Source organism: Lissotriton helveticus, chromosome 7, assembly GCF_964261635.1.
Source record: "Lissotriton helveticus chromosome 7, aLisHel1.1, whole genome shotgun sequence".
NCBI lineage: Eukaryota > Metazoa > Chordata > Amphibia > Caudata > Salamandridae > Lissotriton > Lissotriton helveticus.
The window spans coordinates 1,390,586,376-1,390,600,081 of NC_136068.1; the positions used below are offsets into that span (position 1 = coordinate 1,390,586,376).

Here is a 13,706-nt window from a genome sequence, read left to right on the forward strand (position 1 = left end):
GTCAACGTGTTAATAGCTTTACAGTGTGTGTGTGATGTGCCCCTGAAACTTCAACCTAAGGCAGCAGGATAAATAAACAAAATCATCACAGCTGCATGGAGAGCAATCACTTATTTTGTGGAAACACAGATACTCCCAGCCAAAATGTTCTCCTGGCTACCTTTTTTACATCTGGGCGGAATTTTTAGCCCCTCTCCTAGTAGCGCTTCTTTAGGTTAATCACATAATGTATGGGAACAGATGCGCTGTCATGCCAGATATAGCAAGCATTGGCAAAGCCAATTTGTCTTGCCTACGTGCGGTGTACTGGCTTTCTCAATGTTTTTAAGATAGGTTACACAGCAGTCCAAGCTGCTGTGCAACATTGCTTTTTTAAAAAATTTAAGTTCTTTGATGGGGCCAGCATTCACCCCAACATAGCACACTAAAGTGCTCAGGTTTAAGGCATTAAGTATAAGTAAAAGCCACATAGCTCAAGATAATCGTTCTAGGTGTTAATCACCAGATCACATCACCACTAAACTACTCCCAAGCAAATCAATATTTCTAAATCAGACAAACAACATTCAGCTCAAATGTGATCACTGCCAAGAAATGACATGCACCTAGTAATCTGGGACAACAGACATGCAATTGAGCTGAGACAATCGTTAATCAAAGAACATAAGCCAAGTGCAGCAAAGCATCCTTGGGTCTTCTACTGCAGTGTGCCAAGAACAAAACATTGGAAACGGCCTACATGTAAGCGTATATGATTATAACACATTGGGTCATTTTCACCAGCAGTCTTGGGGGCTGTCTGGTTCAGCTGCTAAAGCTCAGCTAAGCTGCACAAAGAGTGGTGTGCTACAATGTAACAATAAGTTACAAGGACACCCGACAGTGCCGCGACGATGTCACTGACACCAGAGTAGGACGGTTGAGTGCCTAATTGTTACCAAGTGTCTGTGTGAGTTAGTTAACTGACATTTGACTTTAGGCGGGTCTGGCTGCTGCTTCCTGCGGCAGGAGCTGATGGGCAGTTCAAAGTTGTCTGCTGGGTAATCATGGCTTTATTTATTTCAGGCAGTGTAGCTCGCACGCATGTTGTGGCTTGGTATGTAATCCCACGTCATTGGGTCCAACCCCACGTTGGCTGGGGCGCACAATTATGGTTTTCCTTTGAGAGAGCTTGTATCCAGCAGCTGCTACCGAACCCGGCCTCACCGGCGAAATAAGGGGTGTCTGAGCAGAATCATTGCCGCGGTAGACAGTCAGCAAGGATACGCGGCTCAGTCGCTGTTTGCAGCCAGTTGGTAATTGCCCCCGTCTGAGTTCTGAGAGTCAGGTCAGTGAGATTTGTATTGCTATCACCTCGTGGCCAGTGGTAGAGAGAGGATGATGTGTGCCCAGTTGAGGTGTGGCGCCCCGCGTGCAGCTGTTCCGCTGTGTCTCAGAGGCTTCCCTCTTTGACCACTGAACTGGCCAAATGTTGGGCAGGGGAAGGCCCTCTGCAACAGTCATGGCTCCGCTCTACATCGGGCCACTCAGACCCCAGAACAGTTGCGCTACGACAGGAGCTGCTACCGGCCACATCACTCATGCAGTAACTTTGACACTTCTATGCAATGGGGTCCATAGCCAAATCCAGCAGACAATGCTTGCCTCTTAAGTCTCTCTGTCAGCCTAATGAAAAATAGTGAAGCCAGGGGCCACAAGGCCCAGAGAAAGATGGCGCGCAGATTTCTCAAAAGGTGAAGGATGTAGTGAGATAATATGCAGAACATTAAACCAGCCAAAGCAGCGTGTCAATTAAATTCCTTTGCAGCGCGATCACGCAGCTGCCTGCAGTCAGTGGGTGCCGGGCGTCCAGTGTGTGTCACATTACAACAGTTACTCTAAGGTGACACTGTTTCTCGCTGCTCAAATGAGTGCAATTTGTGAATATTTTAATGTTTCCCTGGTCTTAATTTGCTCGCCAGAAAATGTCACTCATAGTCGTTGAAATGTCACTCATAATTAAACTGAAATTATGAAAAATGTCACACATGGCAATCTGAAACCTTGGCAGCTGTGCATTTGCGTGAAAGTCATTAGATAATTTTTACCTCCAAGAAACAAAAGAATTTAGTTCCAGGCAGTAATGCCATCTATATGCCTTCTCAGAAAACAGAAATATTTGGGGAGCTCTTTTTGGAAATTTGTAACGTACATTATATGAATGTTACATGTTTGCTTATTTATGACACTTTCCTACTGGACATGTGCAGTTCGCACTTGTAACAAGAATAAATTAATGGTATTGCTGAATAAAACGTAGTTACTCTTGTGTATCAAACCCTAATTGCATATATTTTTCAAACTACATAAAAAGATACATGTAATGCTATAAAATATAATAAAAATATTTGTAACTTTTAATTTATTTTCTTTTGAGTTTAAATATTTTCACTTACCTGAGTATCATTTCTTTCTACTACACCTCAGAAAATTTAGATTATCAATGCGCTTTTATTACTTTGAGCAGCAATTATTCCTGGCTGGTTCGTTAACTTTCATGTTCTGAAACATTTAAAAAATACATTAGTCTTTGTGAATACTCACTGTCACACATCTATGGATATTCACCAAATGTTGAATATTGTTTCCATGATCACTCGTATAACACAACCTTGGAAATTTCCATCAGTGTTTAACAGGCTAAAAGAAGTAAAAAGTAACCGACAAATGAGGAAATTGTGCACATTTTTCCACATTCCCCATTACTCATGCCTTGTAAATCGTATAAGATGTGCACGCAGAGCATACATCTTATTTTGAGGTCTAGCTCTGATGAAGTTTGTAAATGAGGACCTCGAAGACTTGTTCGTTCTTTTTCTTGTCAGATATTTAAGGGTGCAGGATAAAACCAAAGCACTTTATTTTCACCTACTATAGTTACAATTCCTGCATAGATTATTTATCTGCTGCTAGGTTTATCTATAAAGCCTACTTACAGACTTCTAATGTAAGCCTTTCAGACCTAGCTTTGAAAATATGTTTGTGAGTATGTTATTCAATGGCTACGGCCTCTGACATCATCATCAATGAGCCCAAGGCATTGTCTGCTGGTTCTGCATAACTTGTTGAGGACAGAACTACTTTAATGCTAAATCCCTAAAGTGGTCATGTGTTGACTGCCCCTTCCCATCTAGTGAGCCATCCAAACCTTTAATTTTCACAGGCTTCATACTTTTGAGGAGAGGGAGGGGTGGAATAGTAATATATGGTATGACCTACGCAGCACTGCAACTCCCAGCACTACTGTGGGAGGGACTTCACAGAGGGAGAAACTACATATGCCACATTATGAAAGTTATACATTGGTTACCGACAGCTATGAATCTCCAAGCCTTGTATTCTATTTAGGTCATCACTGGCCTTCCCCATCTACCATGGCAGGTTTCAGCGCTGTTGTGATGTATTAGTGAGGGATATTTTAAGTAAGTAAGTAATCTTTATTTAGCATAGTTACTTAAAACCATTGCAATATAAAAATGAATTAAGAACAGTAAAGATAAAACTACAGTTTTAAAAGACTCCGAATTTAAAATTTAAAATGTTCACATTTCCTTATGACCGACGTGCTTGTATTTGGACTTAATATTTGTAAGTTATTGCTCAGTGTCCTCATGAGCTCGTGAATTGGTGAAACAGTCAGCGAAGTGATGTCAAGTCGGCTGAATCGGGGCAGTTATGGGTTGGGTTTTTTGGCATCTTTTTTTCAACTGCCTTCAGAAATTTTACAAAGCTGCAGTTCAAGCCAGGGTCATTAGGATGAAAACATGCAAGGACCGCCGCCCTTCTAGTGCGGATCCCTTGCCGATTGAAGTGGTGTTTTAGCCAGCGTTTCCGTTCATCCCGTAGTTTTCCACAAGAGCATATCAAGTGTAGCATGTCCTCTTGTGCCAAGCCGCATAGCCGACAAAGGGGGTCAGCTTTGATTTTGAGCCAGCGTGGGAGATTTTGAGTACAAGGTAGCAGGTCCAACCTGTGCCTTAGAAAGCACATCTTGACACTTTTGGAGTAACCCTCGGCCAGATAGCGCTGTTGTGCTTTAGTTGTGTACGAATTCAGAGTCAACCAGCCATGTGTTCTCTTCGAGAGGGTTTCCTTGTCTTGCAACCATGATTGTAATTTGATTGATTTTTTTACCAGTTTTTTGAAATTTGTATGACTTGTTGGAGTGTTCCAGAGCTGTTCTAGACCTGTACTCGTCAGGCTACCCGTGACGTACTTAGCTGCTGCTGAGGAAGGATGCTGTTCTAACTCCTTCCACAGGTGTTCATTCAGGGTTCCTTGTTTTGATTTCCTCACTTTATCCCAGGCTATCACGTAGGCTCCCTGCCTTGCCAGGAGCTGTTGGTCGATGCCGAATTCGAGCCTGATTTGAGCGGGTGAGGTTTGCTTGGGTAGACTGAAAATAATTCTGTAAGCTGCTGTTATAGTGTTGTCAAGAGTGCCTCACTCCCGTAAGTAATTGTTGGAAGAAGTTTTGCACAAATTACCTGCGTCAGGGGTAAAAGGGATGGGCCGGAGAGTTTGTGATTTAGCGCCTTCAACGAAATCGCTAACGAAAGACCTTTCCCTCGTATGCTTGTTCTCTGAACCGAGAACCGCCCACCGTTGTCGATCTTCACTCCTAGATATTTGTATGTTGTGGTTTCTTCGATTCTTGTCGTGTTCCAATACCATGATGTTGGTTTCCTTTTTTTCCTGCTAATGGTCATTGTTTGGGTTTTCCACAGATTTATTGTAAGATCGTTCTTACTTGAGTACCTTTGTGTTGCGTCTAAAAGATGTTGAAGTCCTACCTTCGTGTGGCTTATTAAGACGATATCGTCTGCGTATAGTAGACAAGGTAGCTGGAGCCCTCCTAATTTAGGAGCGTGAGAATTGCAGTCATTTAGTGTTGGGACAAGGTCACCTAGGAATAGGTTAAAAAGCGTGGGGGCCAGGACGTAGCCTTGCTTTAGGCCCTTATTGGTCTGTATGGGCCTTGACAAGGCGGATCCATCCCCTATTTTTATCTGTACCCAGGTCTCTGTGTGCAGGTTGATGAGCAGGTCCAACAGGGGTCTCGAGATCCCCCAGTCGTTCAATTTAGACCACAAAAGCTTCCGATTTACGTTATCGAAAGCGGCCTTGTAGTCGATGAAGCAGAAATGAATGGGCATTTTGTTAAATTCTGCTTTGTCTATGAGCATACCCATGCTCAGGATGTTCGTCATCGTGCCCACTGACTTAGCGAAGCCTGTCTGATTGGCAGGGATTAAGGATCTCTCTGTAGCCCAGGCTGTCAGCTCTTCGAGTAGGGTACCTGCAAAGTATTTTGCCTCGTTATCAATTAAAGCCACCAGTCGGTAGTTATGTGGGGAAGCCTTATCTCCTGCCTTATAGATTGGGGAGATGATAGAGCCCCTCCAGGACCTTGGAATAGTGTTGAATTGTCGTATTTCTAGAAAGAGGGGTTCCAGGGCTACTGCCCAGCCTGGCACATCTTGTTTATAGAGAATAGGAGGTATGCCATTTGGCCCTGGCGCTCCCTCCTTTCTTCCTTTTTTGATTTGGCGCTGGATGCTGCTTTGTAAGTTCGGCAAGTTCACAATGTCATTTGGAGTAAAGCATTCTGCGGGCCTTGTGTCAATAATTGATGTATAATTTTTATAAATGACAGGCTCATAATGTTGGTTGTTCCCTTCAGTCTGACTAAAATGGGTGCCGAGAAAGCTTGCCCAGATTTCCTCTGAGATGTTTGAAGAAACCCCGTGGTGCGCGGGTCTTATGAATGCATTTATTGATTTCCAAAATCTTGCTCCATCGTTCCGTTTGATATCGGAGTGAAGTCTCGCCCATAAATTGTCCTCAGCTGATTTGTTTGCTTCCCATTTTAGTTTTTTTAGTGTTGATTTTAATTCTCGTAGATGGTTTTGCTTTACGATATCCATGGGTTTCCGTTGAAGTTCTCTCATTGTACGGTAGATTAGAGTCTTTATGTCTTTAATTTTCCCTTGGTCTTTTCGAGAGAGTTTGCAGAAACTTGCGTCCCCCAATTGTGACTGAAACTTGGGTCTTGTAGCATACATAGACATGGTTCTTGTAAAATGTTCCCATTTTGTTATTTCACTATCCCCAGAGCGACCCTCGAAGTGCTGTTTTGCCCTTACCACCATCGTTCCATCTATTGCTGATGAATATTTGATTTTTTTAAAGTTGATGGTTTGGGTTGACTCTATAGGCTCTTTTGATCGCACAAAGTTCGGCTTTATGATCTTGATGATAATTTCTTGGGGGCAGTGATCACTTTCCCCGCTTCAGCCAATCCGGTATGATGTTAAGGACTGGAAAAGGGGTAATGATATAAAAGTATAGTCCAGAATACTGCTTGTTTTTATTGAGTGAAAGGTTGCGACTGGGGGATTATCTCCAGAGGTCCTTCCGTTGAGGGCCCTAATGTTGAAGTTTTCCAGATCTTCTAGTGTCCTGTTACCTAGTTTGGTTTTTTTGGATAACAGTGAGGTTGCTTGTGTTGGGATGTCCCAAATTGCGTTTTGTATTAGTTGTTCATCTTCCTGCGTCTCGCCCATGAGGTTAAGGTTAAAGTCCCCGGTAAGAACAACATTTGGAGTAGGTCTTTCCCTTATATGTGTCTCCATAAAGCTACAGAGGTCTTTAGTTGCTTTCCCTTTCCTTCTTGGATTAATGTAGGCATTTATTAGAAGGAAATCGGTTTCAGTAATGCCTTGTTTGAGTTGTGGCAAGTGGATTTTTACAGCCAGGGCGGCTGTAGAGGATGGTCCATCTTCTATTGCTGTCAGTACGCTTGTAACCAGTATATAGGTCACTAGGCCGCCTTTGGCATGCCCATATTTAGCCGTCCTACTTGCAGCTGCGTAAAAACGTAAGTAGCCATGGAGGTTGGGGGGGTCTGCGAGCCATGTCTCTTGGAGTGCCACTATATCAAATTTTCTGATGTAATTCATAAAATCTGGGTCGGTTATTTTGGAAGCCAGGCCATTGATGTTCCATGAACATATTTTTAATGAGCTGTATACGTCTTCCTTTGGCTTGTGGCCAATTTGTCATTCGTTGTTGTTTAGTGTTCTGGCAATCCATTCTGAGTCAAACATTTGTGTGTGTTCATCTGCAGTGGCTCCGGTGCTATTGATATGCAGATCAATTTTGTTGCTCCCTGGTCCTACCGCTCCTCTGAGGACCGAGTTTTTTTGAGTTTTCATGGTAGCTGGAACTGCCGCTATTTCCACCGGGACAAGAATGTCAGGGTACCTTGGTTTGACATAAGGTTCTATTGTGATCCCCCAGCTTTCAAAGATGTCAGCCTCGGCAATTATTTTTTGTGAAATTGCCAGGGTTCTCCAGGTTGCTTTTGTTTTTTCTTTGCCTGTAGCCTCATCGGCTACAAATTCGATGGATTCCAGGTCAGAGCTTTTTAATTCTGTCAAGGATGGAATGTGGGATAGCAGCCTTAAGATGTTACCTCTGTTGAGAGTATCGTGTCTTCCTTGCGATGTGTAGTCCGGGTTAAACCAGACAACGCCTGTTGAGTTTTTTCGTTCTCCTGCTGTTACACTCTTTATTATTGGTTGACTAGGTCCCATAACTTCTACTCGTCGTGTTGAGGTTGTTTCCAGTTGGCTGGCGGTGGGTGCATTGACTCTTAACCGTCGGCTGAGTATATGTTCATTTGGTGGGACCGGTTCAGCATATGATCGATCGTCTGACCATCGCTTAACCTCTACTAGTCGTGCTGCAGTGGTTTTGACGTCATTTGTGCTTCTTGTAGTTATTCTTAGTTCTTGGCCAGAGATGTGATGGTTCCTTATTACTGACCCGTCTAGATGGAGAATTTCACAAGATCTAGAGATGTTGCACGTGGGGCCCGATGTCCCCATGATAGCTGAGTCCGCTTCTCTTCTTGTAGTTAGTGCACCTTCCAAAGTCATAGCTGGAAAACTTTCTAGCAGCTGATTGCCTATCTCAGCAATAGCCAGTCCTCGGTTGATCACGAACTGAGTTCCCTTAATGGGTCCTTAATTTTTTATTAGCTGGCGGGCCGAGCTAGGCTGCATACTGCTTGTTTGTGCTTGTTTCGCACAAGAGGCAGGGTTTATGTTGCTAGTTTCATCGAATTGGAGACATGAGTTTTGTGTTCCTCTTCCGGGTTCTTTTTGAGTGCTGATGCTATGTAGATCCAGATTTGTTTTTGTTTTGCTGTTGCCCCCCAGCCCTTTGGTGATTGTTGCCTTGATCGGGAGCTCAGGTGTGCTGAGGACTTCGTCAGATTCTGGTGGGTACGCCCTCAGGGTGTGCTATGCTTTGTTCCCTGTTCGGTATGTTCCCAAAAAGTTGTTGGAATCCGTTACGTTGCAAATCAATTTTATGTTTCCTGCCTTTGCGTTTTTTTGCTTGTCTTTGTTTGGCGTTCATTTTTAAGTTTGTTGTTTCTTCCTCCGTTTTATCGGGGAATTGAAGTTCTGTGTTTCCTATATCACTGACCACTGGAGTTGGTGGTTTTATGGGTGTGAGGGCCCTTGGAGTAGGGTTGGTTTGTCCCTTGCTCCCCAGCGCTTCTTTGGTCAATGAATGATTTGTCCCCGCCACGACAGGGCTGGTACAGGAGTTACTTTGCCTGCACTTGGGTGTTCTTCTGAGTTCTGTACACAAATCGCTCATTATTGTTGGTAAACTCGACAGCTTGTCGATTATTGGGCCGCATCCGCATCCTTCATTATAAGACCCAGGTGCTTGGTCCGTCAGTGGCGATTTATTCTGAAGAAGCGTAGTAAGCGTGCCCAGCTTCCCATCAATGGCCACCACAAATACAGCCAGTGTATCAAGTAGCGATAGTTGGATGTCCATTTTGTCAGATTGGTATTTTTGGGCATCTACCAGGAGTTGTGTTGTTTTAAGCAGACTACTCCACGCGTTTCCCTGATTTGTTTGATTCGAGGTATTGACCTGATTATCCTCAGACGATAGGCTTTTTTGGGCCACCTCTGGAGTCCCCATGACCATTACTGGGTGATCCAATGAGGCATCATTTATGATAATCGGTAAGGACGTGTTCATGCTTGTTTCACTGCTGCTTTTGTCTTGGGTGTATGCTGCTACGAGGTCTTCCCACTCTTCCTTGCCCAGGTATGAGGATATTTCTATCACATCTAGGGGCGAGGTTGGTGGCCTGTGTGAGTCTGCTGTATCCTTCCCTGGCCTCATCGTACTGTTGTGGTCAGTTGTACATTCAGAATGTGTTAAAGTTGGATTCCCAAGAGTTGAGACATTCTCTTCCCAACACTCCTTTGCGTCTTTTCCACTTGCCCCGTTGTGTTTTATGGGGTCTTCGTTTGGTGCTTGGATTTGTGACGTGCAATTCGCAATGCGATGGGGAGGTTTGTCGGCTTCGCTGCCCTTGCCAGATGCTGTCCTCTCACATAGTTTATTGCTAGCTGTTTTGCCGGGGTCTATAAGGCATTTGGGTGACATATGTGTAGGCCGGCTTATATTATTGTCAATTGCTCTGTGCACTTGAATAAGGTTTGGTTCTAAAACGATTTTCGTACCGGACATTGGCCCTTTAGTTGTAGCAGCCATTGTGAAATTGTTTTTATCACCCTGAGGGGTTGATGTCACTTGTGGTGATTGTCTGGCTGTAGAGATAGGGCTTCTCTGACTTTTGTCGTTGGTTGCTGAACCTGTATTGTGCACAGACACTAACTGACAAGTCTGGGAGGGTTCATTAGGTTCCTGAAGGCCTGAAGATTCATTGGTGTTGGAGGGTAATGTGTCCCCCTTGTTTTTTAGGAAATGAAATTTTGTGAAAATTTTTGGTTGGAGCATTGCAAGGTTGGATTTTGTTGTTTTACTGCTCTTCTCTCTATTTGCCAGTTGTTCACTGCTCGCACAGATAGAATCAAGTTTGTCGATTGCTATGTCAATTAGTGAGCCTTCACTCTGAGTTAGTTGCCTGGATTTTCTTGTTTGATCTTCCCTTGCCCCCTCGCCTGCCTTCGGAGATCTTTTTCGTTTGTTTGACCGGTTGTTTGTCCCTCCTTTACTAGTGGGGCATCCACGAACTCGCCCTGATCTCATGTCGCCTTGCCTTGCCCTGCGACCTGCGCTGACTCCACGCCAGCTCCTCAGCGTGCTCCCAAGCCCGTCTAGCCCTCGCAGGAAGGGCGGCTGCCGTCAGGGAGGGTGCGGAGCGGTAACGAGGAGTAAGATGTTATCCAAACGCCAGTAGGTACAGGTTCTGGCTAGGGCAGGGTCAGGGACCGCGCAGGCTCTGCGCCGCAACCTCCACTTTAGGTTATTCTATAGTTCTAGGCCGGCCTCCTGTTCTTCAATGCTCTAACCCTGGTCAGAGCTGACACAGCCCCTTTCCTGCTGAAGTCCCAAGCCCCTATGGGAGAGTGGGGGTGTTTTGCACAATGCTTGGCCGTGGGGTGAGCTGCTGGCTGTGGGGCGGGCGGGCGGGTGGGCGGGGGACAGCTGTATCAGCGACTTGATCACCCCCTAGGCACCCTTGCTGGTTTCACTCACCATTGCGATGCTTGCTTTGCCACTTTGCCGCTTGCTGCTTCACAGTTCACAGCCGCTTTCTGCTTCACAGTTCACAGTCCGTGCTGCTCGACCCAAGTGCAGCCGCCACCTTTGTCCTTCCCTTTGCCTTTGTGACTTTTATAGCTTTTATAGCGTGATGGTATAGCTGCGGCGGATTGATGGCAAAATGAATTTTTTTTTAGCTTTTAGCATTCACGCCGATCCACTAATGTTGCTGCTGCCTGCTCAGGTGCTGGCTCTCCAGTAGTTGTTGCACCTCTTGCAGACAAGCAGGCAAACCACTCGAGTGTCTCTGTCTCTGTAAAATTTGCAAAGTTTTTTTTCGCTCCCGCTGTCCCAGCCGCCTGGAGTGAGTTTTTGCAGAATAGGAGCTCTGCAGCGGCCCCCGCCGCTACCGGGCGGCTCCCGTTCTTCACCCGGTGCAGCTGCGAGCACCGGGAGCTCCGGCTCTGATTTCTGGTGTCCTCCTGCACTCACTCTCCCCCGCGTTTCAACACCTCACTACGCGGGGGGGGGACAGGGTTCAGCAGGGTTCAGCAGAAACCTGGCCAGTGTAGCTGGTAGAGACAGTAGAGACGCTTTCCTCTCGCCCTCCCCTCGCTCCTTCGATGCTCCGCGCTCCGCTCTGCACTCTACTGCTTCAGTCTGCCATTGTATTAGTGAGGGATATGCAGTTGGACTATTGAAAAACGCAAATGTGTATTGTGTGGCAGTGGAATACTGGGTTCAGTGGAAAAGGGATTGTATTTACATACCAGATTAATGGCCAGAAGAAGAAGCCCGAAAAACTTTTCCTAACATCTTGTGAATAACACCTTTACACATGAGAGACTGAAAATGAAGTCTTTGGGAATCCATACTGCATATAAGTTCAACTTCTGCAGCTCTTTGCAAGATTTGTAGTGTTTCAGACTTCAACAACAAAGCAAGGCGCAGATACTTGCCAATTGTACTCATGATAGCCAAGTATGCCGAATATGTAAACTAAATATATATTTTTTATTTTCGTATTATACCAATTAACTCTTTCAATCTCTCTCACAAAATATATGAATGTACACGTTTGGTTTGTTAGTGACGCTTTCCTACTCAGACATATGCAATGCCTTCCTGACTCCTCTAAAAACTATTTTTAATTCTGCCATCCATCTTCTCTTTAAACTTTCTCCCACTGATAGAATGTCTTCGCACCTTATATTTCTTTTCTGGCTACCTCTCTCTTTCTCTATCCAGTCCTGCTTCCCATGCATTGTCCCCAAATGTGTCCACGGTGTATCCCTTCTTTATCGTTCTTCTCTTGTTCACCTTTATATTCCAATTAGTACCCTACCTTCTGCTTCTTAGTTTAATGTGCCTTCCCTTGTGCTCCCTCCCGATTTAAAACATTTTCATTTCGTGCCCTAAGCTTTTGAACTCCCCTTCTCTCACACGCTCACTCTGTAAACTCCGTCCCCTTACCCATTTTTTAGCCTCTTTGAAATCTCATCTCCTTCATGAGGAATCCACAACAGGCTCTAGTACTTTTCCGTGGCTTAACTAAATCACCCTTCTGCGCGCCTTTATCTTGTTTATTGTTATGTACTGTTTTAAAGTGGTTGTTACTGGGCTCTGTATGGTGCATAGCTATAAACACTCTATGAATAAAATATTATGTTATTACTGTATTTTCAGATAGTCATGTCATTTTCCATGTTTTGCCCCTACAGTACTAAACTTGCAAGATCTCTGCTGCCGCGCCATTGTTTCTTGTACCCCAGTTCATCTGGTTGACAAGCTCCCGCTTCCGGTTGCCTTAAGAAGCCATCTCAAGTCTTTCTCCATGGCCAATGGCCTGAACGCCAGGATGATGCATGGACGTTCATATTCCCTTACTGCCAATAACAATAACAAAAGGAATAGTTTAAAGAAAGTGAAGATCATCCGTCCACCACAGAGCCCACCAAAAGACTGTACACGCAACAGTTGTAAAATAACATAGCTCTGAAGGCAAAGCCAAGTGGAATTTATTTTGGTGTCTTCGAAAATAAGAACCCTTGTCAGAGTGAGGGGTATTCAGTGGGAGCAAACTGTGTAATATAACTACACATAAGAAATGGAAAGCACGATCTTGGTTTTAAGTTTGCTCTTGACAATTATGCTGCTTAAGAATGGTTAGAAACATTCAGTACAATAAAAACAATTTAAAACATTGCTGTTTTAAGTAAATATTTTGACTTTTTTGCATGAAACTTTGTTTTAGATGTGTGCTTGTAAAAGGAACTGTTATCAGTTTTGGAGACTTGATTACATGAACTTTTGGAAAAAGTTGGATATGTACTTACACTTATGATTGAGGTGTGTAATCAAGATGAATTAATTTGCAAAGAAATGGATGTGAAAAATATTTTATAACACAATGTATTGTATACATTGTTCAGCTGTACAGGTATGGTAGCACAACTTCGAGTGATGTTACAGTAGCCGTTTATACGTTTTGGTTAATGTTCACTTCTGTATCTTTGATGCACTCGTTTGAATAAGCTGTTGGCGCGTATCAAGGATTTTATGCACATATTAATGAATTTATCAGATTTGTGTATGAAGCAGGTTGTTTGATAACGTTTTGCTATGTTATTTAATACTTTTGGAATTATTCTGTGATTTATATGCTTATTTTCTGTAATTCGACTTTCTTTTTTATCAAGATGTTTGAAAGTTTGCCAAGTTGAAATGGAAAGTAAATGCCAAAGACATCTGCTGTAATGTGAATGTTTTCATATATTATAACAATGGAACAGTTAAAAGAATGTGATTAAAGAGCTGTTTTATAAGAGAGAACACTATTATTTAAAATAAATGTTTATGACCAAAACGTTTTTCTTTTTTGGGCTGGTGTATCTGCCAAATTATCGGCACTGATCGTGTGCATAAAATCTTAATTAGGTTTAATAAAACTACTAGCCCGAGTTTGGTCTTCAGCAGTCTACTGATTTTTACAGTACACAGACGCCCCCCTATTCAGCACAGAAAAAACACGGCTTGAAAATGGTGGAAATACACTTGAATTCACACTGCAATCAATCATTCAATTACAAAAACTATTCTATCTAAGGGTTTGATGTTCTAAC

At 43.7% G+C, this 13,706-nt stretch overlaps 1 protein-coding gene across 1 annotated transcript in view; it reads left to right on the forward strand.

Annotated features, from left to right (window-relative positions):
- The window catches only part of RAB40B (RAB40B, member RAS oncogene family), a 484,422-nt gene extending 470,968 nt beyond the window's left edge, over positions 1-13,454 (forward strand). The window contains exon 7 of the mRNA XM_078654711.1: positions 12,306-13,454. Coding sequence (XP_078510837.1) covers positions 12,306-12,577 — 272 coding nt within the window. The 3' untranslated portion in view covers positions 12,578-13,454. The remainder of the gene's footprint in view (positions 1-12,305) is intronic.
- Positions 13,455-13,706: the final 252 nt, after the last annotated feature.